Source organism: Melospiza melodia, chromosome 22, assembly GCF_035770615.1.
Source record: "Melospiza melodia melodia isolate bMelMel2 chromosome 22, bMelMel2.pri, whole genome shotgun sequence".
In the NCBI taxonomy this organism is placed as follows: Eukaryota; Metazoa; Chordata; class Aves; order Passeriformes; family Passerellidae; genus Melospiza; species Melospiza melodia.
The window spans coordinates 8,669,449-8,694,989 of NC_086215.1; the positions used below are offsets into that span (position 1 = coordinate 8,669,449).

The following is a 25,541-nucleotide window of genomic DNA, read 5'->3' on the forward strand; positions in this document are numbered from 1 at the left end:
TGGGAACAGCACAGTGGGAATGGGGCTGTGTGTGATAAAGGGAATTGGGAACAGCACATTGGGAATGGGGCTGTGAGTGATAAAGGGCATTGGGGGACAGCACACTGGGGATGGGATGTGCGCAATGGAGGGAATTGGGGGTCAGCACAATGGAAAATGGGGCTGAGTGTGATAAAGGGCATTGGGGGACAGCACACTGGGGATGGGGATGTGTGTTCTAAAGGTGTTGGGGACCGCACCCAGGGTTCTGGGGTCCCCTTGGGCTGCATGGCACCGCAGCCAGAGCATCAGAGGGTGACCAAAGTCCCCTCTCCCCACGGCACAGAGCCCCCTGCCATCCTGGCAGTGACGCCCAGCCTGAAGGTGCTGGTGGGCGAGGATGTCACCCTCGAGTGCTGGGTGTCGGGGGCACCCCCGCCCCAGATCGTGTGGTACAAAGGTGAGCCCGGGGGAGGGGGGGCACCCCCCGGGACCCCTCCCCTGCCCCTCGGGGCCCCCCCCCGTGGCTGTGGCCCGGCAGGGACCCGCAGGGTGTGTGTGACGCTGGCTCCGGCAGGGGAGCAGGCGGTGGCCGCGTTCCCGGCGGGCGGCCCGCGGGCCGTGCTGCGGCTGCAGGCGGTGCGGGAGGAGGACGCGGGGCTCTACGGCTGCCGGGCGCTGGGCGAGGCGGGCACGGCCTGGGACAGCACCGTGCTGCACGTGGGATGTGAGTGCTGCTGTGGGATGCGAGTCCCGCAGCCTCTTCCGCAGCTCCCCTCTGCGCCTCAGCTCCCCCTTGCTGCTCTCCCAGGCTTCCCGGCAGGAGGGGTTGGTGCCTGGCACGGGAATTCCAAGCTTTGGGAAGATGCAGGAGGCTCAGCAAGTGGGAAAAGACAGGGCAGTTGTTATTGCACGGGGACGTGAGGGTTTGGGGTGCAAAGTGCGCTCAGTGGGATTAGGCAGAGGTGGGGGCTGGCTTTTGTGTGTGTGAAAATCTTTTGCTGGAGGTAGAAGGGATGAAAGAACATGAGGAGGAGGAGGGAAGGCTCTGTGTTGAGGGCAGCAGGATTTAAAGCAGTTAAAGGTGGAAAAGTGCAAGTTATTTTGCTGAGCCAGGGGTCGATGAGCGTAACTGGAAGTGGTGGGAACTGCAAAGGTTCTGTCAGCTTTGGAAAAGCACCAAATGTGGGTCTGGTACCTTGTCAGGGCACCCAGCTCATTGGTTTTGCAGCTCCATCCCTTCTCCAGGCTCAGCCGTGGGGATGCTGGACCTGCCTGAGCCCTCTCTCTGCTGCTCTCTCCTCCAGCTGCCCCTCACTTTCCTGAGCCCCTGGGCGACCTGGAGGTCCAGGTTGGGGACAGAGTGAGCCTGCCATGCCGTGCGGAGGGATCTCCCCTGCCCCAGGTCACCTGGTCCCGGCAGGATGGGAAGCCTGTGGTGGGCTGGCACGGCCCACGGGAGGGTTCCAGCCAGCTGGAGACTGCCCAGCTCCTCATTGACAGTAAGAGCTGAGTGTGCATGCATTTATTTGTAGTGTTAACTCGTGCAAGGTGTGCAGCAACAGCCTGCAGGAATCCAGCTCTGTCCCCATTGGGGAGGGTGGTCCCTGCCTTGGAGCTTGCTCAGGGCTCTCCAGCCCCACCAGGCTGAGGCTTCTCCCCACTGTGCTCCAGGTGCCTCGCTGGATGACCAAGCCATCTACATCTGTGAAGCCCAGAATGAGTTTGGGAAGATCCAGGCAGAGGTCAAGCTCACAGTCACGGGACAGGGTTTGTGTTTCTGTGCTTTGGTCGTGAATCCATCCCAGAGTGCTGGCAGGGGTGAGGGCAGAGACCAGAGCAGCTGTCTCTGGTCCTGAGCTGGCCACAGTGAATGCTCAGAGACCCCAGGGCAGGGTTTGGGCAATGCCCTTCCAAGCCCTCTTTGGCTTCATGTGCTGCCATGGACCCACACAGCAGAGAATATCCCCAAATCCCTGGGGAGTGGAATCAGAGCTGGCTCATGCTGAACCAGGACCCAGACCTTGGGAGAAAGGTGATCTACCTCCATTCTCCTGAGTGCTCCTGGCCAGTTTATCGCTGATTAATGCTGGTTCCCTTTCCCCTCTTTAAACAGCCCCAGAAATAGCCCTTGCATCCCCCGTGGTCCGTGTGCTGCCGGGCCAGCCCGTGTCCCTGCCCTGTGTGGTCCTGGCTGGGAGCCCCTTCCCCGCCCGCCGCTGGCTCAAGGATGGGCACATGGTGAGGATTCCCTGCCTGCTGGCACCCTGGCTGGGTGGGTGGGCACCTGCCCCTTGAGGGGGCTTCACTGCAGGATGGCTCCCCCAACCTTTGGTGTGAAAGCTGTTGGTGAAAGGATCCAACAGAGCGTTTGTGTTGGGAAGGCAATGTGGGTGTATCTCCACAACAGGATGTTGCTCAAGGACTCATCTGGGGAAGGTTTTTGGACTTTTAAGATGAAAAATCCCAATTCTCAGTGCTTTTTGGTGAAAGAATCCTTTCTGGATGTGCCCAAAGATGCAGGGATGTGTTGGTGTTTCACCCTGCCACCTATCCTGACTCCTGCTCTCCCCCGTGTCCAGGTAGCCCCCGGTGGCCGCTATTCCACGCGGGCTGACGGGAGCCTGCACATGGAGCAGGCATCTCAGGGGGATGCAGGAACCTTCACCTGTGAGGTGAGCAACGCCCTGGGCTCGCACAGGCAGGACGTGGCCCTGGTCATCCACGGTGAGTGACAGGGATCTGGGTGTCCCCTCTGAGCAGTGACACGGGGCAGTGCTCTCTGTGCTCTGATCTCTGTGCTGGATGTGTCCCTGGCCACGCAGGATGAGGTTTCTCTTCCTTCCCAGCTCCTCCCAGCATCGAGCCTGGCCCTGTTCTGGTCACTGCCACTGAGGGAGCTGCTGTCACCCTGCAGTGCAATGCCACCGGTGTGCCACCCCCCGCTGTCACCTGGGCCAAGGTAGGGGACAGGGGGCTCTGTGCCCTGCCAGCCTGGCTGGGGCCAGCCTTGGGTTCAGGGAGATGTGTTTGAAGGGTGTAGCTCTCCAGAGTGGCTGTGGCTGCCTGGGGAGGTGGCACCAAGTGCCCTGGGGAGCTGGGACCAGGGCATGCCCTGCTCTGATGTGCCCAGAGCTCTCTTCTTGCCCTTGGGATGTTCAGCTCACGGGAGAATCTCTGCCTTCCTCCCTTCCCTTTCCCCCGCAGGGCACAGAGCCCATTTCACCGAGCCCACACTACCATCTCGACCCCGATGGGACCCTCCTGATCCCTTCACCGTCCCCTGGGGACGCTGGCACCTACTTCTGCACAGCCACCAACGCAGCAGGGTTCTCCAGACGGGAGATGCAGCTCTCCATCAGCAGTGAGTGCTCAGGACAGCCCCACTGGGGACTGGCAGGGAGAGACAATGACCTGGGAACACTCCTGGCTTCCTCGAAGCACCAATCCAGGTGCCAGATGGGTTTGGAGGACGGCAAGAGGAGCAGTGAGGGCTCTGAAGTGTCCCTGCACTATCTGTGCTCTCTCTCCGTGCAGCAAAGCCCAGGATCAGCGTGAATGGATCACAGACATCGGAGCCTGTGCCCATCCTGGCAGTGCTGGGGCAGGAGACCACCCTGCCCTGCGAGGCCCAAGGGCTGCCCCCTCCCCTGGTGGTGTGGAGCCGGGAGCTCCAGCCCCTGCCCCTGGCCAGCACCAGGTAAGGAGGACTCTGGGTGCTGGGCCACCATCTCCTGGGGTTTGGTGTCCCTTCAGGTCCATGGAGGGACTGAGCTGCCTGGCAGGGGGATGTGAAGGGCACAGCTGGCATCCTGTGGGCAGTGAGCACGGCTGCACTGGCTCTGCTCTCCTTGGAGAGCGCCAGGCTTTTCTTCCACCTCCCAAACATCTGGGAGCAAGCAGCTGCTTCCCATCACTCATGTGCCTACCCTGGACATGGGGCTGGGAAGGAAAGGCAGCTCCAGTGCAGCTCCTCAGCCTGCTGTCTGTCTGTCTGTCTGCCTTCCTGCACATTCCTGCCTGGTGCTGTCACAAGGTCAAGGATGTGCCTGGGGATGGTGGATCCCTGTGGGAAGTGTTGGACCAGGGCCTGGTGCTTCTTGGGACGAGGTTTGGCACAAACAGAGTTGTTAGCCCAGCAGTGGCTTTGTCTGCCCTGGGATGTGGCGTTTAGGCCAGTTTTGTTCCAGTAAGTGACTTCTGGAGGGACAAATCAATTTGCTGATGGTGTTGAAGCTGATGACAGCCATGAGACAGACAGTTCATGTGGTTTGATGGGCGAGGATAAACTCATATCCAACCATTCTTTGGGTTATCTGGTGTCCTGGTCTTCCAATGTTTTCCCCAAATGTTAGCACCATGTTGGAAGAGATCCCTAAAGCCACAGGCCCTGGTCTTGAGTTAAACACTTCTTACCTGTCCCTGAGGATTGCTGTGGCAGCAGGAAGGCAGCTTGGCTTTGCTTTTCTTGGGGCATGCATTGCCTTGCTGTTCATGTCTGGTTTGCCATGGCTGTTCACACACCCTGTCCCCCTGGTTCTGCTCCCCCCCTCTCAGCTGCCTTGTCCACGCTGGGTGATTGATGGGAGCACACCAGGAGCGATCTGCAGCCGTGGGCTGGGATGAGGTTATGTCTGTGGAGCACAGATGGGGCTGGCAGTGAGAGCATGGCCAGCTCCAGCTGCAGGGGCTGTGCTCTGGGGGGACCCTGCTCCTCCTGCATCCCCCCGGGCTCCTGTGCTGCCTCGTGCAGGGGCTGAGCAAAGGGGGTTTGCCCCCATGGCAGCTGTGCCACTGTAGTGGTGTTTGCAGGGGTTCCAGGATGAGGGAAGAGATGGCAATCTTGACTCTATGTTTTAGAAGGCTGATTTATTATTTTATTATATAGATTATATGAAAATAAAATGGTGTATTAAAACTATACTGAAAGAATAGAAGAAAGGATTTCATCAGAAGGTTAGCAAGGAAAGGATTAGAATTATAATGAAATGTTGTGACTGAGCAGAGAGTCTGAGACAGCTGGACTGTGATTGGCCATTAATTAAAAACAACTACATGAGACCAATCAAAGATGCAACTGTTGCATTCTACAAATAATTATTGTTTACATTTCATTTCTGAGGCTTCTCAGCTTCTCAAGAGAAAAACCTTAGCTAAAGCATTTTTCTGTAAATACATCTGTGACAGTGCCACCCTCTGAGTGGGAGGTGGCCATGGTGAGCTCTGAGCCCTCAGTCCTGCTCAGGGTTGGGTGATGGATGCCATGGCTGTTTCTCCCATCCAGCTTTCCTGTTCCTTCTGCCCCAAGGTTCAGCGTGCTCCCTTCAGGATCCCTGCGCCTGGCTGAGCCCCAGGTGACAGACAATGGCCTCTACACCTGCACGGCCACCAACGCTGCGGGGAGCGCCTCGCTCAGCTACAGCCTGCACGTGCAAGGTTCAAACACCCTCCCTTTGTGCCCATATCCCCCAAAGCCCTGGCTGTGTCACATCCCTGTGCCAGGGCCCGAGGGTGGGCACAGCCTGAGGTCCCCTCTCCCCCAGCTCCCCCCCAGCTGTGGATTGGTGATGGTGAAGGGCACCTGGCAGCTGTAGCCAACACCTCCCTGAGGATCCAGTGTCACACCAGGGGCATCCCCCCAGCCCAGATCCAGTGAGTGCTGCAATGCTGAGGCTCCCTGTGCCCCCAGGATGGGTGGTAGGGGTGTCCCTAAGTGGGGAGGCATCAATTCCTTCTCCTTGTCCTTGGCGTCTCCTGCTGGCACTGCCAGCCTCATTCCAGGGGACAAGGGGACAGCCCTTGCTGCCAGCATCCCGTTGGTGTGCAGAGGCAGGGTGTGGGTGGTTGCTGCCTGTCCCCTTGCCCGCAGGTGGCTGAAGGATGGGCACCCTCTGGACGGGCAGGACGGCGTGGTGGTGTCCCAGGATGGTGGCACTCTGCTGCTCACACGAGTGGGGCTTGGCCACCAAGGGCTCTACGCCTGCCAGGGCAGCAGCTGGGCAGGGCTGGCCCAGGCAGAGGTGCAGGTTTCAGTGCATGGTGAGTGCAGGGCCTGGGGTGAGGGGGGATGTCCATCCTGTGTGTGGGAGGAACGTGGCTGCCCAAAGGGGTGGGAGTTCTTGGCCCAGATTTTGGTAGGAGCTGTGTCACTGGTTTGATTCCTCGGGATCTTGTCCTTTGTCAATGAAGCTGAGAGGTGATGGATTGGCACCACGGTAAATCCCTGAGTGGTGTTTCCTGCTGGAGGGTCCTCCCCCAGCCCCATTTCCCCTCCACCAGCAGGATGTGGCTCTGAAGCTGCCAGGTGAGAAACCAGGCAGGGGGCAGAGATCCCTCCCTGGGAAGCATGGATGTCTCATCGGGGCAGGGACCAAACCTCTGGCTGGTTTGGGCAGCAGTGGTGGCACCATTGGGGGGATGTGTCCCCTCCCAGAGCAGGGACTGGGCTGTGCTCCTGGCTGCTGCTGTGCCAGGCCTTGGTGTGTGCCAGGAGCCCCGGGAGAGCCTGGCCGTGCCCCGGGCCCTGCCCTGTGCTGGCCGCAGGCAGACAGAGCCGCTGACAGCGCCGCTGGGTTGCAGTGCCTCCCAGCATCGAGCCCAGCGCGGTGGATCTGACCATCCCCGAGAACAGCTCGGCATCCCTGGAGTGCCTGGCCTCGGGGCTGCCCGCTCCCGGTGAGCCAATCCTGTCCTCAGCCCCTGCTCCTGAACCCCGGGGCTTTCCCTGGGGCAGCAGTGCCGTTCCTCAAGCTCGGCTCCCCGCTTTCCTGCAGACATCGCCTGGTTCAAGGGGCAGGAGCGGCTGCGGGCCGGAGCGGGGCTGGCGCTGTCGGGGCGGGGGAAGCGCCTGGAGCTGCCCCGGGCGCGGCTCTCCGATGCCGGCAGCTACCGCTGCGTGGCCTCCAACGCGGCCGGGCTGGCCGAGCTCCGCTACAGCCTGCGGGTCACCGGTGAGCGCAGCTGTGGGGGCTCCCCCCCGGAATACCGTGTGCGACCGGCGGGGTTGGCCCAGCCCTCGGGATGCATCCCTGGAGCATGGCTCATTTGCAATTCCACTCATCCAATCCCGAGATGATATCCTGGAAAGCCATGGCCCCATGGATGGCTGTTTCCAGGTCCCCATTACAGGGTCACCCACCCACCCTGTCCCTTTTGCACCCCGAGCGCCTGGTGACATTTCTGTCCCCCGTGACTCAGCAGTGACCCCAAGACAGGCACTGGATGCTTTTTCTCCCTCGATCCAAGCATCCCTGCATCTTCCCAGACCACTCAGCATGTCCACAGCCCCGGGGGCTGAGCCAGGCCCTGGCTTTTCCCAGGGATGCTCCAGTTGGTGGAAGTCCTGCAGGCAGGTGGCCAGGGCGTGGAGAAGATCCAGTTCTCCTGCTCTGGGCCTGTTCCTGCAATCTCTTCCCAGGGAAATGTTTGCACGTCTGCCGTCCTGGCTCGGGTGCATTGTTTGGGTTCTGCTGTTTTTGTTTTCCAAGGGTTTCTGGGTGTTGAGGCTTTTCTTCTCCAAACTGATGTCCCCCATGGGAAGGAGTTACCATTTTGCAGCCAGCTGTATTTATGAGCAGCTGAGAACATCACCCAATAATGGAAAGAGTTGGGTAACCTTCCCAGTGAGCAGGGCTGCCTAATAAGGCTGTGTCTGGCCAACCTGACCTTGGCTTGTTTGTGGGATGCTTGGTCATCCTCTGCTGTTGGCCACGTGCAATTAAAAGCATCCCTCGCTTGGCTGGAGAGACAAGATTATTGTTTGCACGTGGAGCCAGGGCAGAGGAATGTCACTGGGGTTTTGTGGCACCCAGCAGGGCTGCAGAGGGTGTGAATGCAGCAGGATGGAGCTCCAAGCTGCCTTTCTCCTCTTGCCCAGTGCCACCGCTGAGCTGCTCCTCTCATCCCTGCAGTGCCTCCATCCTTGTCCTCAGCGGATGCTGAGGCTGTGTCTGTGCTGGAGGGACAGCCTGTCCAGCTGTCCTGCGAGTGCCACGGGATCCCCCTGCCCACCCTGAGCTGGTGGAAGGATGGTAGGGCCCTGTTCCTCAGCTTCATCTCTCCCCACCTGTTCCTCAGCCTCATCTCCCCCCACATGGCTCACCCAGCCGTTGTTCTCCTTGGAGCAAGGAGAGATTTTTGTTGAGCAGAATTCCAGGTTCTGGGTGGGAATTTGTCCTGCTGGGAGCCTGAGGGGAACCTTCTGTCCCCTTCCCTGGGCAGGTGAGCCCCTCTCCAGCCAGCCAGGGAGCCCAAAGCTGATGTCCCCAGGAGGGAACGTGGTGTACATGGAGAAGGTGCAGCTGCTGGACCAGGGGACGTACACCTGTGAGTGCAGGAACGCTGCTGGCAGCAGCAGCAAGGAGCATCACCTGGAGGTGCACGGTGAGTGTGGGGCACCTGAGACCTGTGGGGGTGGAGGTGCTGGGACTCTCTCAATGCAAGGTCCAGCTGGACCCTAAAGCCATTTCCTGGTGCCTTGGATATTTTGGAAGGGATGCTGCTGCCTGGGTCAGCTTTGCCCCTCCATTTGTGCACAGATGTGGGAGCTGCTGCTCATCCCCTGCACCCCTGTCCCTCTGCCCGCAGCACTGCCAAGGCTCCAGGGCAGCAGCAGCAGCACCCCCAGGAAGGTTTCTGTCATCAAGGGTGGTGAGACGGTTCTGGAGTGCGAGGCCGTGGGCACAGCAGCGCCGTGGGTGACGTGGGTGAAGGACGGGCAGCCCGTGGCTGCTGGGGATGGGCTCCTGCTCACGGAGCAGGGCAGGAGGCTGCACATCCCCAGGGCAGAGCTGGCCCATGCAGGACACTACACCTGCCTGGCTGCCAGCCCAGAGGGGCAGGAGCAGAGGGAGTTTGAAGTTGTGGTGCATGGTAAGGATGTGGGATGGGGCTGGGGGTGGGGTGGATGCAGGCAGGATGATGAGGTTGGGTGTGGAGTAACTTGATGTGCAGCAGTGTTGGACAATCCAGCATGTAGCAGGTGCCAGGGTTATGCTTCAGGAATAGCTGTAGAGCTGTGTCCATCAGGCAGGAGTTTCTTTCCAGAGCCATCACAGCAGATCATCTCATATAAGGTCCTCTACTACCTCATGGGTCAAGGTCACTTGAGATATAAAAGTTCTGAGGTGGCTCAGACTGTGTGGCCATCCCAGTGTGAGCCTGTAAGCCTGGGCTCAGGTGAGTGGCACATCTTTGCTGTGGTCACCTGTCCCAAAACACCTTTAAAGCCAGGTGATGCTAATGGTCTTCTGGGTTTGTGTCCTAAAGCTGTACAGAGCAAGAAGGTGGGAAAAACCAGGTTCACCCACTTCTCCCCTCCTTGCTTTGCTCATTTGATGTCCTGGCTGCTTTGCAAATGTGTGTCCATCTTCTTCTGCATCCCCAGTTCCCCCTGAGTTCATTCAAGGATTAGGATGGACAACCAATGTCAGCGTTTCCCTGCAAGGATCCCTGACCCTGACCTGTGAGGCCGCTGGCATTCCCCAGCCCAGCGTCACCTGGTTCTGGGATGGCTCTCCTGTCACCCCCAGTGAGCACACACAGCTGCTTTCAGGTCAGAGGTCTGGGTGCTGTGAGAGATGAGCACTTTGGGAATGTGTTTTGCCCCAACCCTGATGAGCTCAGACTCGTGGTGGAGCTGCAGCCCCCCAGGAGCACAGTTGGGATGTGCTGGTACCCGGAGCAGATCCCTGAGCCCCCTCTGCCCTGTCCTTCCAGGGGGCTGGCTGCTCAGGCTCACCCGTGCTCGAGCACAGGATGCTGGTCACTATTCCTGCCTGGCCAGCAACGTAGCTGGGGAGGCCAGGAGGCATTTCTACGTGCAGGTCCTAGGTAAGGAGGGTTCTTCTGTCTGCTGCAGGATTCCTGCTGGGGTTTCAGAGCTCCACCCTAGCAGGAACAGACATGAGTTAAGACTGGACACGCTGGGTGTGCTGGAGTCCTTAGGATGTGAGGTAAGGGGCCGAGCTGGCCAGCTGCTGAAGTCCCTGGGGGCTTGTGTTCCTAGTTCCTCCCCACATTGAGGATGCAGATGAAGAAGACACCTTCAAGGTGCCCGAGGGCCACCCTGTCACCTGGTCCTGCCTGGCTTCAGGTGAGCATCGAGTGAGGAAGGAAGGTGGCATGAACAAGGAAACAAGGGGGAGATGGGGCTCAGGGGCAGACCTGAGTCTCACTTTGGGGTGTGGAACAAAGGGATGGCTCCAGGCAGAGCCAAGGAGACAGCTGAAAAATTCAGAGCTCTGTTGGGATGGTTCCTGGCTCTGCACTTGTGCTGTCCGGGAAGTGCTGGGGAGGGGACGCCCACATGGGGAGCCTGTTCCACAGTGTGGGATCCAATCTTTCCCAAATGGAGCTGAAACTCCTCTAATCTCATTTCTCCTTTAGTGATGGGAGTAATTAATCACCTCCCACTCAGGACAGTTCTTTCTTCTCGCTGGCTCATCCAGCAGCTTCTAAAATCCTGATCCAGGTCATGATAATTCTGATTTGGGATGATGTCTCTGCTCTCCAGAAAAGCTCTGACAGTGACCCCAGCCAGGCTGTGCTCACACATGGAAAAACTTCACACAAAGGCCAAAACCCATTTTCCATCCCTCACAGGCAGCCCACAACCCCAGATCACCTGGATGAAAGACAACCACCCTCTCCCTGGCACCTTCTCCATCTCCCCTGATGGCTCCTTGTTCCACATCCCACAAGCCTCCCTGGCCCATGCTGGTCTCTACTCCTGTGTGGCCTCCAACTCTGTGGCAAATCAGACCAAGAATTATCTGCTGGATGTTCTGGGTACGAGATGCCTTTGGATGGAGGCAGGGTCTCAGGTGTGAGCAGACTTGGTGGGTTTTAATGTAGGCGGGGAGGATTCCTTAGTCCTGCAGCCAAAGTGTGGCATGGAGCTGTCCCAGAGCCCTTGTGAGACCTCCTGGAGGAGCAGAAAGCAGCTGCTCAGTGCAGGAACCATCTGTGCTGGTGGCTTGGGGAAGGGGGGATGTGTCTCCTGGATCTCTGTGGTTTTGGAGGGCAGCAGGACGGGGCAGAGTCTGAAGTTGGCACAGGCTGTGTCAATTCCAATTCCCTGAACTTGGATCGTGCTCTCTGCTGGGGGGATGAAGCACTGGGAAGCCAAGGTGTGTCCCAGTGCTGATCTAACACCCAGCCACGTCTCTGCAGCCAGTCCCACCTCTGCTCAGGATGCTGCTGCAGAAGAGGTGACAGTGATCATCAACAACCCCATCTCCCTGCTCTGCGAGGCCCCGCCGTACCCACCTCCCAACATCACCTGGCTCAAGGACCAGGTTCCTCTCCAAGCGTCTGGAAATGTCCTCCTGCTCCCTGGTACTGCTGCTGTCCCCTGCCTCTGCGTGGCTGTGGTGGCCCCTTGTTGTGCATTGGGGAGTATGGGTGTGGGGCTTTTTCTTGGTCTGGTAAGGGTCCAGCACAGTGGGATGGTGAGAAATCCTCATCCTGCAGGACCTGAGGGCTCAGGGATCAGCTGGATGCTGCTCTTCCAAGTGCTGCATCCTCTGATAATAACTAGAGCCTCCTCAGTGCTGGTTTTTATAAGCCTGGGACTGGGCTCTAGGAGAGCATCAGGCTCCCTCCAGCCAGGCTTGCAGGTGCTCAGAGATGCCTTCAGGTGCTGCATGGGGAGAGAGAGCTGTGGCTGTGAGCAGAACCCTCTCAGGATTCCCCCTTTGCCCAGGTGGCCACGGGCTGCAGATCCTGAACGCCCAGGAGGAGGACACGGGCACCTACAGCTGCATCGTGGCCAGTGAGGATGGGGAGGCTGTGAAGAGCTATGCTGTGAAGGTCCTGGGTGAGGGAGCTGCCCAAATCCCTCCTAACTCCTGCAGTCACCCCACCACTGCAACCAGCCCAGTGCTGCTTCCTTTGGCTGCCTTTTGCTTCCCTTTGTCTTTCCCCACCAGTTCCTCCTTGGATTGCCAGAGAGGATCCTCTGGGGGAATTTGCTGTGAAGGAGGTGAAAGCCAAGGTGAACAGCACAGTGGTGCTGGAGTGTGAGACCTGGGCTGTGCCCCAGCCAACCATCCTCTGGTACAAGGACAAGCAGGTGAGGAGCTGCTGGGTTTGGGGACTGTCCAGCTGTGCCCAGGGAGGAGCTGCTGGGTTTGGGGACTGTCCAGCTGTGGCCAGGGAGGAGCTGATGGCTTTGGGACTGTCCAGCTGTGGCCAGGGAGGAGCTGCTGGGTTTGGGGACAGTCCCAGCTGGATGAAATGGGAAAATACCCTTTGTACAGGTGGCAAGGCTCTGCCTCACTCCTGAGTGTGTAATCCTCATCCTGCCTTTCTCTTTCTCCCCTTCAGCCTCTGGAAAGCTCTGAACACATCCAGATCCTCAGTGAGGGGCAGGTCCTCCAGATCCCAGCTGCTGGTGTCTCAGATTCGGGGCACTACACCTGCGTGGCCACCAATGCTGTGGGTGAAGATGACAGGGACTTCATTGTGCACGTCCAAGGTGAGCCCTGGGCAGAGCCAGCACCCAGGGCAGGGGTGTCTCAGCAAGGGCAGGGGGATCCTCAGAGCCCCTTGTGGGAGCAGAGAAGGGTGAGCAGGAGAAAAAGTTGAAGCCTGCTGGAAAACAACAAACATCTCCTGAGCTGCAGTGAGGGCGGATGCTGTGGGTGCACCTGGGGGTCAATGTCCCTGCTCCCCACACTGACCACAGCCTGTCCCCGCAGTGCCCCCCATCTTCCAGCAGCAAACAGGCCCCAAGGAAGCCCTTGAGATCTTCTATCGGGAGGAGGACCAGGATGGGGAGGTGACAGAGCACCGGCAGGCTGTCCTTGGCCAGCCCACCGCCCTCTACTGCGACACCAGTGCCGTCCCGCCCCCCCAGCTCACCTGGTACAAGGATGGGGAGCCCCTCTCCCCTGGCCTGGGGGTGCTGATGCTGCAAGGTAATGGGCAGAGGGTGTGAACCCCCACTGTGGGGGCTGGGGGTGGTCCTGCTGCAGCCTTAGGGGTTGAGAGCATCCACAGCATGGAGGAGGATGGATCCTGTCCCCTTCCTGCCACCACACACTGCACCCCTGGTCTCGGGTTTTGGTTGTTCACTGCTGCCCCAGATGTGCAGGATGTCTCTGCTTCGGCCTGCACAGCTGAAGAAAGAAACAGAGCTCTTCAGTTTTCAGTCTTGAAGTTGTTTATTCATTCTTATCTATAAAATTTTCTTTCTGCCCAGCCGAGATCTGCTCAGCAGGGCAGCCACAGGCACTCTGACCTCCCCTGAGGTGATATTGTCCTTTTATACTACAAACTACCTAATGACATATTTACACTTAATTCCCAATACCTATCACCTATGTTAGACAGTGCACTTCTACTCTAGACCAATCCCAAAGTGCCAACATCACTGCAGAAAATGGAGAACAAGAACAACAAGAAGAAAGGCTGGACGTGCCCAAGTTCTTCCATCTTGTCCCCATAACCCCCATACCAAAAATCCTAAAATCTACATTTTCACCCTGTGATAATTTTATTATTGTACTTTTCAAACCTCTGTGACTTTCAGGTCCTCATACAAAGCTGGTAACTGGCTCCAGGGGTCAGAATCAAACCCCCAGGTGTTCTGGGCTGTGTGCCAGGGTCTCTGAGCCCCCCGGTGGGGTCCTGGCAACTCTGGACACCCAGAGGGATGCACTGAGTTCTGACACCGTGGGACCTCTGAGTCCCTGGGGCTGTGCAGAGCAGGGCTGGGGGACATCCCACAGACCCTGTGCTCTGTGCTGTGCCACAGGGGGCCGGGTGCTGCAGCTGCAGGCGGTGCAGGAGGAGCACAGGGGCAGGTACACCTGCGAGGCCGCCAACGCTGCGGGCCGGGACCGCCTGCACTACGAGCTGGAGGTGCTCAGTGAGTACAGGGACAGGGGACCCTGGGCTGAGCCACCTGGCAGCCCCATAACCACCTGCTTCCAGCTGCCCCGGCCATCCGTGGTGGCACAGAGGACCTGGAGGAGGAGGAGGTGACGGCCACCGTCAATGGCACTGTCCAGTTTGAGTGTGTGGCCACTGGGCACCCAGAGCCCACGGTGTCCTGGCTCTGGAATGATGTCCCCATAGAGGCTGGCCCACGGCACCAGCTCCTGGAGGGTGGCACTGTCCTGCAGGTTGGTGTTGCCCTAAGCAGGTGGCTGTGTTGGGGAGAGACCAGGAGACGCTGGATGGAGGGGATGGGGCATTCTTTCCTCCTAAAGGTGGCGGCTCTGGTCTCACCAAGGTCCCCATGGGAGCCCCAGCATCCCTCCAGCTCAGTGGTGCTCTGGGGCAGCCCTCAGTGGTTCCTGTCCCCCTCTGCAGGTGGCAATGCTGGAGGTGGGTGACGCTGGCAGTTACACGTGTGTGGCTGAGAACCCGGCCGGCTCAGCCGAGAAGCACTTTGCCCTCTCTGTGCAGGGTAAGGCATCTCCCCTTCCCTGGGTCACCGATTTACTGCCCTCCTCCTCCTCTTTCTCCACCAGCTGGAGTTCCCTGTGGCTCTGGAGCTGTGTGGCTGCCTCTGTCCCTTACACACGCTCGCCCTGTGTGAGGAGATTGAGCAGGCCAAAGGCTCAGTGTGTGTTTCCTCCTGGGGTGGCATCAGCCCCCAGGGTGATGTCTCCCCTTTGGCACTGTTTTTTGGGCACAGAATCTCCCTGGAGTGTGGCTGCAGACCCCGAGAAGGTCGATGGCGTTGTCAATGGCAGCGTCTCCCTGGTGTGTGACATCCAGCCCCACCCGGCTGCAGAGATCACCTGGTACAAGGACGGCCACGTCCTGCGGCCTGGAGAGGAGGGGACTGTCACCCCAGGTGTGTTGGGATCAGCCAGGACCATTGCCTGTGCCTCAGCTCTTGATAACGAGGTCTAGGTCCCCTAATCCCCCTTTTTTGGGTGCCACCTGTGGGTCTCAAGCTCGGCCTTTGTGTTGTGTGACGCACTAATGACGCACTAATGACACACTAATGACACACTGCTGAGTGATCCCCTCTGGAGAGCACCAAGGGCTGCATCCTGCAGAGCTCCACGCTGCTGCTTCCTGGCCTTTCCTGTGGGGCACAGCATGGCTTGGGGCCTCAAAGATGGGAATTCCATGGCCAGACTCCTTTTGCATGGAGCTTGGCCGGGTGCTGGGGGATCAGTCCCCTGGTTCTGCTCCAGGCTCTCCTGCCTCCCTGATCTCTGCTCCTTCCAGGCTCCCGGGTGCTGCAGCTCCCTGACCTGCAGCTCTCCAGCTCAGGCACCTACACGTGCGTGGCACTGAGCGTGGCCAGCCAGGACCAGAAGAGCTTCATGCTCACCATCCACGGTTAGTGGTGAGGGCTCAGCCAGGAGCTGTCCCTGAGCCCACCCTGAGGAGCTGGCAGTGAGCCCTGCTCTGTGTCACACCCCTGGCCCTGCTCATCCTCCTCAGAGCCCCCTGGCACCCAGGCCCCGCAGCAGGAGACGCTGGAGGCTGACATGGGGACACCCCTGGTGCTGAGCTGCCACGTCACCGGTGTGGCCGTGCCCTCTGTCACCTGGCTGAAGGACGGGCACCCGCTGGGTGTGTATGCCAGGCTGCCATCCCCAGCCTCCCTGCTGCTCCCCTCCGTGCAGCCCTGCCTCAGTTTCCCAACTTCTAACCCCACTGCAAAAGACCCTCAGGGCTGCACAGGGAGGGGACAGAGCATGGAGGGTCTGGCCTGTTCCCTGCAAGCTTTCAAGAGAGCTGAGCTTCATTCCTGAGCCTCAAAGCCATGGGATGTGGGCATGATGGAGGGATATGCAGGGGGTGACTCTCTGGGTACCAGCCATTGGGGTGCTTGCTGGGACAGGGGTTTGCCCCCAAACCAGTGGCTCTTTTCTCCTGTAAAGCTCCAGCAGTGAGCTCTGCAGAAACCCTGCTTGGCTTTAACAGTGTCCCTAAACCTGTGTCTGGGGAAAAAGGGGAAAGCCTGACATTGAGCCTGGGGAGAGCTGAGTGGAGGAGCACTGCTCGACCCTGTCTCTTTGCAGAGATGAGCCCAGAGCAGGGTTTGGTGTCCGGGGGTGCCCAGCTCCTGCTCAGCCCCCTGCAGCCCTTCCACCAGGGCCGCTACACCTGCCTGGCACAGGGGGCTGAGACACGCAAGGACTTCGTGGTGCTGGTGCGAGGTAGGGCTTCCCCGAGGCTGCCTGCTCCCTGTGGAGCTCAGAGCTGAGCCTTCCTCCCCTGCCCCTCCTCAGCCTCCCTCTCTGTCGTGCAGCGCCCCCCCGGATCAGCAGTGCAGGGGAGCCCAGCGAGCACAGCGTGCTGGAGGGCGGCGGGGTGAGGCTGGAGTGCCGAGCACAGGGGCAGCCCACCCCCCACATCTCCTGGCTGAAGGACGGGCGGCCCCTGGGGCTGCAGCCCCCCTCACACGCCCGGTGAGTCCGGGGGGGACATTCCAGGGGCTCAGCGGTCTCATGTGCAAAATTGCTGGGCAAGGCACGGTGAGCTGCGCTGCTTTCTGTTGGATGCGCTCATCCCGGCTCTTTGCTGGGAGAATGTCATCCTGGGGTAAACCTGGCAGTCTGGGATGGCCGCTGTCACCCTGGCAGAGTCCCAGGTGATGCCCTGAGCTTGCAGTGTGCCCAGAGTCCTCACCCTTGGCACAACAGAGCACCTGTGCCCCACGGGATGGGCACCCGGGTCACTGTCGCGCCCTCCCCACGCAGGGTGACCCCGGATGGCAGCGCCCTGCTCCTGGAGGGGCTGCGAGCCGCCGACTCCGGGGCTTACACGTGCCTGGCCCGGAACAGCCTGGGCGAGGACACGCGGCTGCACACGCTGAACGTGCTGGGTGAGCAGGGCCGGGACCCGCAGGGAGCGCCGGGGCCGCCCCGCCCCGACAGCCCCAGCAGCCTCCGTGTCCCCCGTGTCCCCTCCCCAGTCCCTCCCACCATCGAGAGCGGCGCCGATGAGCAGCCCGAGGTGGCCCGTGCTGTCCTGTCGGCCGCGGTGACACTGCCGTGCTGGGCACGGGGGTCGCCTCCGCTGCACGTGAGCTGGCTGAAGGACGGGCTGCCCCTCCGCCTGTCCCCTCGTGTCACCCTGCTCTCGGCTGGGCACCTCCTCCGGTGAGAAGGGACCCTGCAGCCACGGTCAGGCTCTGGGGCAGTGCTTGGGGCAGTGCTGCACCCTCAAGTGTCACCCTGGGGAGCAGGGGGTCACTCGGAGCTGATGTCCCCTCGCCATCCCCGTGTCCCATCCCGCGTTAGGATCTCCCAGGCTCAGCTCTCCGATGCTGGACTCTACACCTGCGTTGTCTCCAGCCGGGCGGGAGTGGCCGATCGCAGCTTCATCCTGCAGATCCAGGGTACGGGGCAGGGGCTGGGAGGGCACGGCGCGGGCACCTGGGCACTGCTTGTGTTGGCAGAGCACGCTCTGTGCATTGCACCCACCCCGAGCGGTCCTGAGCCGTTCCTCCGCTGCTGGGGTGGGAACAAAGCAGGGCCAGCCCCAGAGCCTCCTGCAGGAGGGCCGAGCCACCTCTGGCTGCTCGCAGGATGTGACGGTGTTCACAGGGGTCCGAGGATGAGGGAAGAGATGAGGATCTGACTCCGTGTTTCAGAAGGCTTGATTTATTATTTAATGATATATATTATATTAAAACTATACTGAAAGAATAGAAGAAAGGATTTCATCAGAAGGCTAGCTAAGAATAGAAAAAGAAAGAATGAATAACAAAAGCTTGTGTCTCAGAGTCCGAGCCAGCTGACTGTGGTTGGCCATTAACTAGAAACAACCACATGAGACCAATCACAGATTCACTGGTTGCATTCCACATCAGCAGATAATCATTGTTTACATTTTATTCCTGAGGCCTCTCAGATTCTCAGGAGGAAAACTCCTAAGGGAAGGATTTTCCATAAAAGATGTCTGTGACACGCAGGACAGCAGGGAGTGGCCAAACCCACCCCCAGTGTCCGGGGTTTCTCTGCCTTTTCTCCTCAGTGCCCCCTGTCCTGGAGAGCCCCGAGAGCAGCGAGGAGCAGATGGTGGCCCAGGGCTCCGATGTCACCTTCACCTGCAAAGCCACCGGGTCCCCAGCACCGTCAGTGACCTGGCTGAAGAACGGGGAGCCCCTGGGGCAGCAGAGGGCCCGGGTGCCCGGGGGCCCACAGCTGAGCCTGGTGGCTGTGGCACCAGCTGATGCAGGCATTTACTCATGCCTGGTGGTGAATGAAGTGGGGGAGGTCAGCAAAGCCTTCCATCTCGTGGTGATGGGTGCGTGTCATCCCTCTGGGATTTGGGAAGGGCAGCTTAGCCAGTTTTTTGGGAGCAGTGAGGGGATGAGCCCTCCTGCTTTGCTGTGTGCCTTGCAGAGCCACCCAGTGTCGAGGCTGGGTCCCATCCCACTGAGATATCCATCGCTGAGGGCACCCCTCTAGGGCTCAGGTGTGTGGTGACGGGTGTCCCCATGCCCACTGTCACCTGGGAGAAGGATGGACAGCTGCTGGCAGGGCCCTCCCTCGTGACAGGGAATGAGAGCACGCTCCACATTGACAGCACTGAGGTAGGAGTTCCACTGTTTTATCCTTACTTGGGTTTTGCTTTTGTGCCTCAATTTTTCCCTCTCCTGGCTGTGCAGGTGGCTGATGCTGGCTTGTACACCTGCCTGGCCACTAGCCCTGCAGGGGAGGACAGCAGGAGCTTCCATGTCAGCATCCAAGGTAGTGTGATCCTAGCAGAGCAGCGAGGAGCAGGGGGGGCTGCAGGATGCTCCAACCCCTGGGGGACCAGAGAGCAGAACCTCCTTTTTTGGGATTGCTGTGGGCTCCAAAAGAGGGATCTGGAGCCCAGTGCTGGTCCTGCAGACTGGGGGCCTGTGCATGACTGATGGGGACAGGGATGGGGGTGCCCAGCCCACCCTGACCCCCCTTGGGCCATGTCCCACAGCACCCCCCAGCACTGCCAGCGCCGGGGACATCCCCATCATCACGGCTGTGCCAGGGGGGCAGCTCCTCCTGGAGTGCCCAGAGGGTGCTGAGCCCCACCCCAGCATCGAGTGGCACCGGGAGGGCTCCGTGCTGCAGGTACCTGTGAGGGGAGAGGGACAGTCGCAGTCAGTGCCTGGCTGCCGTCACCAGCAGCACGGGGCTGGGCTGGAGGTGATGCTGGGTCAGCAGTCCCGTGCTGGGGGTGATGCTGGGTCCCTGCTGACGGGTTCACGGTGGTTTTAGGAGGATGCCCGCAGGCAGCTCCTGGCCCAGGGGCGTTTCCTGCAGGTCCTGGAGGTGGCAGCTGCAGATGGTGGCGAGTACAGCTGCAGGGCCACCCCCGGGGACAGCGACCCACGTGGCCGGGTGCGCATTCACGGTGAGCCCTTCCCTTCCCTTCCCTTCCCTTCCCTTCCCTTCCCTTCCCTTCCCTTCCCTTCCCTTCCCTTCCCTTCATTACAGGGATATTTTATGCTCTGGTGAAGGGCTGGCAGGGCTGGACACCCCCCAGCCCCCAGTGCTGCTCTGTGCTGGCTCCCTCCCTCCCCCAGCCTTGTCCCACTCTCTCGGTGCTGTCTCTGGGTGCTGCCACAGTTGCCCCCGAGATCCAGGAGGGTCCCCAGGAGGTGAAGGTGCTGCTGAACACCTCGGCCGTGCTGCCCTGCCGGGCACAGGGGTGGCCCGTGCCCCGGGTGACGTGGCGCAAGGACGGCCAGCTCCTGCCCCTGCCTGGGAGTGACAGGTATGAGCCTCTGTGGGTTGGTGGCACCAAGAGATGGCTCTCAGATCGTGCCACCCTCCATAGTAATGAGTGATTAGTGTGCCAGTCACCCTGTGAATTGCTGTGCTCTGTCCTCACACTAGCTTAGGGCAAGAGCTGCGTGTGGCTACGATGGGCACTTGTCACCTTCCCTACCCCTGCTCCCTGTGTGGTGCAGCCTGGCCATGCAGAGCCCTCACACGGTTCACCTGCTCTCCCTCCTCAGATTGCAGCTCCTGCCAGGTGGCTCCTTGCAAATTGACCCTGTCCAGGCCCAGGATTTGGGCCATTACCTCTGCATGGCATCCAGCCCTGCTGGCTCTGACCGCCGAGGCCTGGACCTGCACGTGCTGGGTAAGCAGGAGAGGCAGATGGATCCCCCTGAGCTCCCCCTCCTGCAAGCCAGCGCTGCTCATGGCTGCCATGCCCTCCCACAGTCCCTCCTGCCATCACACCTGGGCCCTCCAACCTCACCCTGCTGGCTCAGCAGCCAGCCACGCTGGGCTGTGACGCCTGGGGCTCCCCTGAGCCCCACGTCAGGTGGGAGAAGGATGGCCATCCCCTGAGCCTGCACCTCCCACCCGGCACCTACAGGTACCTGTACACCTCTAGGGTGGGGTTTGCCCCTCCTGCTGCTCCCTGGGGCACAGGGGTGATGCTGATGTGTGCTCTGCCTGTTTGCACAGTTTGCAGTCCTTGGGGTCGCTGCTCATCTCCAGCCCCACTCCCCGGGACGAGGGCAGGTTTGAGTGCATCGCCACCAACGCTGCTGGAGAGGCTCGAAAGGCTTTCCTTGTGTCTGTGCATGGTGAGCTCCTGGGGCTGGGGGTCTTGCTGAAAGTGGCTTTCCTGGGGTCTGTCACCACCTTGGCTGTGACCTGGGTGTGCTCCAGCCCCACACTGGGGTGGACGCCCACCCAAGAGCTGGGCTTGGGGGTGGACAGGAGGGAAAGAGAAATACTCATGCCCATAAGAACAGGGACAGAATTCTCTTCAACATTTGCCATGCAGCCCTGCCCACCTCCTGTGACCGTGTTCACAGGGGTCTCAGGATGAGGGAAGAGACAAGGATCTGACTCCATGTTTCAGAAGGCTGATTTATTATTTTATGATATATCGTATATTAAAACTATACTAAAAGAATAGAAGAAAGGATCTCATCAGAAGGCTAGCTGAGAACAGAAAAAGAAAGAATGATAACAAAGGTTTGTGAATTGGACACAGAGTCCAAGCCAGCTGACTGTGATTGGCCATTAATTAGAAACAACTCTGAGACCAATCACAGATGCACCTGTTGCATTCCACAGCAGCAGGTAATCATTGTTTACATTTTGTTCTTGACGCCTCTCAGCTTCTCAGGAGAAAAAATTCCCAGGAAAGGATTTTTCATAAAAGATGTCTGTGACAACCTCCCTCCCTCCTTTCTGCAGTGCCCCCCAGCATCGCTGATGACCTCACGGATGTCGTTGTCACCCGGCTGTCCCCTGCAGTCCTCACCTGCTACGCCTCGGGTGTGCCCCCTCCCACGGTGTCCTGGAGCAAGGGGGGGGCTCAGCTGGGCACCAGAGGAGGGGGCTATCGTGTACTGCCCCGAGGTACAGTGTCACCGTGTTTATTTAAGATTTTCTAAGCCTTCTGATGTTGACATTCTTGTAGCGAACTTCCTCACAAGCTTTCTGTAAATAACTCATTGTTTTGCGTTCCTTTATGAAAGAAGAGAAAGTTGATACACTGTCAGTTTGCCCAGTGCCATTGGAGAGGTGGCACTGTCACCCTCCAATCCGCTGTCACTCTTAGAAAACTATAAATGTTAGAGTCAGAAAAGAAACTTCCCTTTTTCTTCACCTTGAGAACAGCAGTGTGCGCTTGTGTTGTTTCGTGTCCTATAGGGACAGTACAGCATGGGGCAGCACAGCCTAGGGGGGACAGGGGTCCCTGCCAGCCCTGCTGCCACCTCCCCTCTGCCTGCTGCTGTTTTGCAGGAGCCCTGGAGATCCGGCAGGCGCTGCCTGCACATTCCGGCCGCTACACCTGCACGGCCCGGAGCGCCGCGGGCACGGCCCGCAAGCACCTCTGGCTCACGGTGCACGGTAAACACAGCCCCGGGCTGCTGCTGCTGCTGCTGCTGCGGGTCCTGAGCCCTCTGCCCGGGGTGGCACTTCCCTGCCTCCACAGAGCCCCCTGCCTTGAAGCCCCTGCCCGGCATGGTGATGGTGATGGTCAATGCCAGCGTGGTGCTGTCCTGCGAGGCCACAGGCGTCCCCCGGCCGGAGGTCACCTGGCAAAAGGATGGTGTTGGCATCGCTGGAGGTGAGCTGGGGGCTGGCAGAGCCCACATTACCTGCTAGCCTTTACCTAGGGGGAGATTTGAGTGCCAGGGGTTTGTCACTGTGCATGGGTCCTGCTGGCTGCTGTCCTTGGTGGGTGTGGTGGCCGCTGGAGCTGTTCCATGGAGACTCCTTGGGAAGAGGCGCCTCTGTGGGGGAAGCAGTCCCTGCACATCATCCACGTGTGCCCTGGCTCAGCTGTGCTGCCCCATCCTGTCCCTCGTTTCTGCCAGGCTCTGGGCTGAAGGTGCTTCCCAGGGGGCAGCTCCGGCTCCTCCGAGCAGCCCCAGAGGACGCCGGCACCTACCTGTGCGTGGCCCGCAACCCCTCGGGCACCGCTGCGGGGCGGACCCGGCTCATTGTGCAAGGTACAGCGGCCATCAGAGCGCTGGTGCTGCCTGCTCTGCTCGGCCCCTCCCCAGCCCCGGTGCTCCCTTCTCTGCTCAGCCCCTCCCCAGCACCCCACAGCAAAACGGGGCTGCCGAGCTGTGAGCAAGTCCCTGCCCTTCTGCCCCATGCAGTGACCCCATCGTTGCTGTCCCCATTTTTCTGCCCCATCCAGTGCCCCCCACTGTTGCTGCCCCTGCCATTCCGCCCCATGCAGTGCCCTCCATCATTGTTGTCCCTGCTTTTCTGCCCCATCCAGTGCCCTCCATCATTGTTGTCCCTGCTTTTCTGCCCCATCCAGTACCCCCATCATTGCTGTCCCTGCTTTTCTGTCCCATCCAGTGCCCCCATCATTGCTGTCCCCACTTTTCTGCCCCATCCAGTGCCCCCCATCATTGCTGTCCCTGCCCTCTGTCCCACGCAGTGCCCCCATCACTGCTGTCCCTGTCCCTCTGCCCCATCCAGTGCCCCCATCATTGCTGCCCCTGCCCTTCTGTCCCATCCAGTGCCCCCACCATTGCTGCCCCTGCCCTTCTGTCCCACCCAGTTCCCTCCACCATTGCTGTCCCCGCTTCTCTGTCCCACGCAGTGCCCCCCACCATCGCTGCGGGCCCGCTGGAGCTGGAGGTGCTGCAGGGGCTGGAGGTGCTGCTGCCCTGTGTCGCCCGCGGTGTCCCCGAGCCCCGCGTGTCCTGGAGCCGGGAGGGAGCGCTGCTGCTGCGGGGCGGGAGGGCCACGGTCCTGCCCTCCGGGGAGCTGCTGCTCCGGGATGTCCAGGTGAGCACCGGCTGCTGAGAGGTTGGAGTGATGAGGAACAAGCGGCTTCTGCTGCTGAAGAGCTTTTGGTTGATTGTGGATGCATCTGGTAGAGGGAGAGCCCCGTGCAGTCGTGTGTTGCAAACTGAGGGTTGGGGCAGTGTGAGGTTGTTATTGTGGGCTGGGAAAAAGTGGTTCTGTCCAAACTGTGACTTTTTAGGTGCACAAGTACCAGCAGAGCTGTAGCTCAGCCCAGACTCAAGGTGATTTCCTCTCATTCTCACACAGGAAGGGATGCTGGCAGCTACTCCTGCACCGCGGTGAACTCCGCTGGGAGGGCCGTCCGCCGGCTCTCCCTGTCCATCCACACCCCGCCCACCTTCACCCAGCTGCCCACAGACATCACCCTGAGCCGGGGCGAGAGGCTGGAGCTGCTGTGTGCCGCAGCGGGCAGCCCCCAGCCCCGCGTCTCCTGGATGGCCAACGGGCAGCTCCTCACTGGTACCTGGGCACGGGATGCTGAACATGGGGGAGATGCCATCCTGGTGCCACCCTTATCCCACCCTTCAGGGTCCCAGGGGTGTCAGCACGTCTGGCCGCGCGGGGTTGTAGCCAGCTGATGGCCAATCCTTCTTTTTGGGGGTTTGCACCCCGCAGATGGCGCCTCGGGGCACAGCGGGCGGAGCATCCTGCGGCGGGAGGCGGCGGCGCCCACGGACAGCGGCACCTACGTGTGCCACGCCGAGAACAGCGCCGGGGCCATCAGGGCCACTGTCCTGGTCTCTGTCACAGGTAGGTGCTGGCAGGGAAACTGGGGAGCCCGGCTCTCGGGTTGCTGTTGATAATTGCTGCCCTGATGTCTGTTTCGGCTCGTGCAACTTAAGAACGAGTCTGGACTCCACTTTTCTGTCTTGAGGTTGTTTATTAATTCTTATCTGTAAAATTTTCTTTCTGCCCAGCTTAGATCTGCTCAGCAGGGCAGCCACAGGCACTCTGACTGCCCCCAAGTTGATGTTGTCCTTTTATACTACAAACTACGTATAACATATTTACACTTAATTCCCAATACCTATCACCTGTGTTAGACAGTGCACTTTACTCTAAACCAATCCCAAAGTGCCAACAGCACTGCAGAAAATGGAGAACAAGAAGAAGAGGAAGAAGAAAGGCTGGATATGCCCAAGTTCCTTCATCTTGTCCCTGTAACCCCCCCTACCAAAAATCCCAAAATCTGCATTTTCACCCCGTGATAATTTTATTATTACACCATTCAAACCTGTGTGACTTTCAGGTCCTCATACAAAGTTGGCAACTTGCTCCAGGGGTCAGAATCAAATCCCCAGGTGTTCTGGGGAGCATGCCAGGGTCTCTGAGCCCCTGTCAGGGTCCTTGTCAACTCTGGGCACCCGGAGGGATGTGCCGAGTTCCAACGCCCGGCCAGCCCCTCTCCTCTGCCGTCCCTTTCCCTTTCCCAGAGGCACCCGTCATACAGGGGGACACCAGCTCGTACCAGGTGGAGCCCTCCGGAGGTGATGTCCTCCTGCACTGCCACGCCCAGGGTCACCCCGAGCCCCTCATCCGCTGGAGCAAGGACGGGGTGCCCGTGGTGGCCCATGGGCGCCTGCACCAGCTGCGGAATGGATCCCTGGCCATCCGTGCTGTGAGGGTGAGCGGGGCTCAGGGGGTGCTGGCACATTTCAGGGTGCTTTCCTGGCAAAGCAAAACGCTGTGCTGACGCTGTTGGTCCTGTAGAGCGCCGATGCGGGGCAGTACCGGTGTGTGGCGGAGAACGACGCGGGCACAGCAGCAAAAGTTGTCACCCTCGTTCTGCAGAGTGAGTGCTGGCCCCTTATTTTAAGGGACGGTGAACTACATCACCTCTCAGGCCTTCCAACTCCCCCTGATCCATGGGGAGTGCTGCATCACTACCTGCACCCCTTTCCCTGCCAGGTGCCCCGGTGGTGACAGTGGCACCAGCAGAGCTGCGGGTCCCTGCCGGGCAGCCGGTGCTGCTGCACTGTGTGGTGTCAGGCGAGCCCACGCCCTCCGTGGAGTGGCAGCGGGACGGGGAGCCCCTGCCCGAGGGTCCCCAGGCTCGTGTCCTGCCCAATGCCACCCTGCTGCTGCCCTCTGTCACCCACCGTGACGCCGGCACCTACTCCTGCCTGGCCAGCAGTGCCCTGGGCTCCGCTGCTGCCCACGCCTCGCTGGATGTCCGAGGTGAGTGCCTGCCCTGCCCCTGCCGGGCTGTTCCTGCAGGGTGAGACCTCCACCCTGACGTTGCCTTGCTTGTTCTACCCTCGTGATTCAAACTCTGCTTTTTCCTCTCCTCTCCTGCACTGCTCAGCTGGAGCCCGAGCAGGCCCTGCCCCGAGCAGCCTCTCCCTCACT

At 60.0% G+C, this 25,541-nt stretch overlaps 1 protein-coding gene across 1 annotated transcript in view; it reads left to right on the top strand.

The window, feature by feature from the left end:
* The window catches only part of HMCN2 (hemicentin 2), a 36,952-nt gene that overhangs the window by 6,080 nt on the left and 5,331 nt on the right, over positions 1 to 25,541 (top strand). Inside the window, exons 14-69 of the mRNA XM_063174749.1 lie at positions 326 to 439; positions 557 to 706; positions 1,287 to 1,481; positions 1,654 to 1,749; positions 2,096 to 2,220; positions 2,562 to 2,706; positions 2,829 to 2,941; positions 3,187 to 3,343; positions 3,517 to 3,679; positions 5,288 to 5,415; positions 5,523 to 5,631; positions 5,849 to 6,018; positions 6,559 to 6,654; positions 6,753 to 6,929; positions 7,890 to 8,009; positions 8,200 to 8,361; positions 8,566 to 8,850; positions 9,365 to 9,532; positions 9,697 to 9,810; positions 9,986 to 10,072; positions 10,582 to 10,767; positions 11,152 to 11,316; positions 11,684 to 11,797; positions 11,910 to 12,052; positions 12,307 to 12,457; positions 12,681 to 12,899; positions 13,739 to 13,852; positions 13,918 to 14,108; positions 14,299 to 14,395; positions 14,627 to 14,788; positions 15,172 to 15,285; positions 15,391 to 15,522; positions 15,975 to 16,112; positions 16,205 to 16,364; positions 16,656 to 16,780; positions 16,871 to 17,057; positions 17,199 to 17,296; positions 17,935 to 18,207; positions 18,306 to 18,496; positions 18,572 to 18,653; positions 18,880 to 19,016; positions 19,164 to 19,299; positions 19,515 to 19,662; positions 19,907 to 20,034; positions 20,118 to 20,274; positions 20,367 to 20,488; positions 21,111 to 21,275; positions 21,663 to 21,770; positions 21,856 to 21,990; positions 22,241 to 22,375; positions 22,984 to 23,175; positions 23,439 to 23,651; positions 23,808 to 23,942; positions 24,626 to 24,816; positions 24,903 to 24,984; positions 25,101 to 25,370. Coding sequence (XP_063030819.1) covers positions 326 to 439; positions 557 to 706; positions 1,287 to 1,481; positions 1,654 to 1,749; positions 2,096 to 2,220; positions 2,562 to 2,706; positions 2,829 to 2,941; positions 3,187 to 3,343; positions 3,517 to 3,679; positions 5,288 to 5,415; positions 5,523 to 5,631; positions 5,849 to 6,018; positions 6,559 to 6,654; positions 6,753 to 6,929; positions 7,890 to 8,009; positions 8,200 to 8,361; positions 8,566 to 8,850; positions 9,365 to 9,532; positions 9,697 to 9,810; positions 9,986 to 10,072; positions 10,582 to 10,767; positions 11,152 to 11,316; positions 11,684 to 11,797; positions 11,910 to 12,052; positions 12,307 to 12,457; positions 12,681 to 12,899; positions 13,739 to 13,852; positions 13,918 to 14,108; positions 14,299 to 14,395; positions 14,627 to 14,788; positions 15,172 to 15,285; positions 15,391 to 15,522; positions 15,975 to 16,112; positions 16,205 to 16,364; positions 16,656 to 16,780; positions 16,871 to 17,057; positions 17,199 to 17,296; positions 17,935 to 18,207; positions 18,306 to 18,496; positions 18,572 to 18,653; positions 18,880 to 19,016; positions 19,164 to 19,299; positions 19,515 to 19,662; positions 19,907 to 20,034; positions 20,118 to 20,274; positions 20,367 to 20,488; positions 21,111 to 21,275; positions 21,663 to 21,770; positions 21,856 to 21,990; positions 22,241 to 22,375; positions 22,984 to 23,175; positions 23,439 to 23,651; positions 23,808 to 23,942; positions 24,626 to 24,816; positions 24,903 to 24,984; positions 25,101 to 25,370 — 8,370 coding nt within the window. The remainder of the gene's footprint in view (positions 1 to 325; positions 440 to 556; positions 707 to 1,286; positions 1,482 to 1,653; positions 1,750 to 2,095; positions 2,221 to 2,561; positions 2,707 to 2,828; positions 2,942 to 3,186; positions 3,344 to 3,516; positions 3,680 to 5,287; positions 5,416 to 5,522; positions 5,632 to 5,848; positions 6,019 to 6,558; positions 6,655 to 6,752; positions 6,930 to 7,889; positions 8,010 to 8,199; positions 8,362 to 8,565; positions 8,851 to 9,364; positions 9,533 to 9,696; positions 9,811 to 9,985; positions 10,073 to 10,581; positions 10,768 to 11,151; positions 11,317 to 11,683; positions 11,798 to 11,909; positions 12,053 to 12,306; positions 12,458 to 12,680; positions 12,900 to 13,738; positions 13,853 to 13,917; positions 14,109 to 14,298; positions 14,396 to 14,626; positions 14,789 to 15,171; positions 15,286 to 15,390; positions 15,523 to 15,974; positions 16,113 to 16,204; positions 16,365 to 16,655; positions 16,781 to 16,870; positions 17,058 to 17,198; positions 17,297 to 17,934; positions 18,208 to 18,305; positions 18,497 to 18,571; positions 18,654 to 18,879; positions 19,017 to 19,163; positions 19,300 to 19,514; positions 19,663 to 19,906; positions 20,035 to 20,117; positions 20,275 to 20,366; positions 20,489 to 21,110; positions 21,276 to 21,662; positions 21,771 to 21,855; positions 21,991 to 22,240; positions 22,376 to 22,983; positions 23,176 to 23,438; positions 23,652 to 23,807; positions 23,943 to 24,625; positions 24,817 to 24,902; positions 24,985 to 25,100; positions 25,371 to 25,541) is intronic.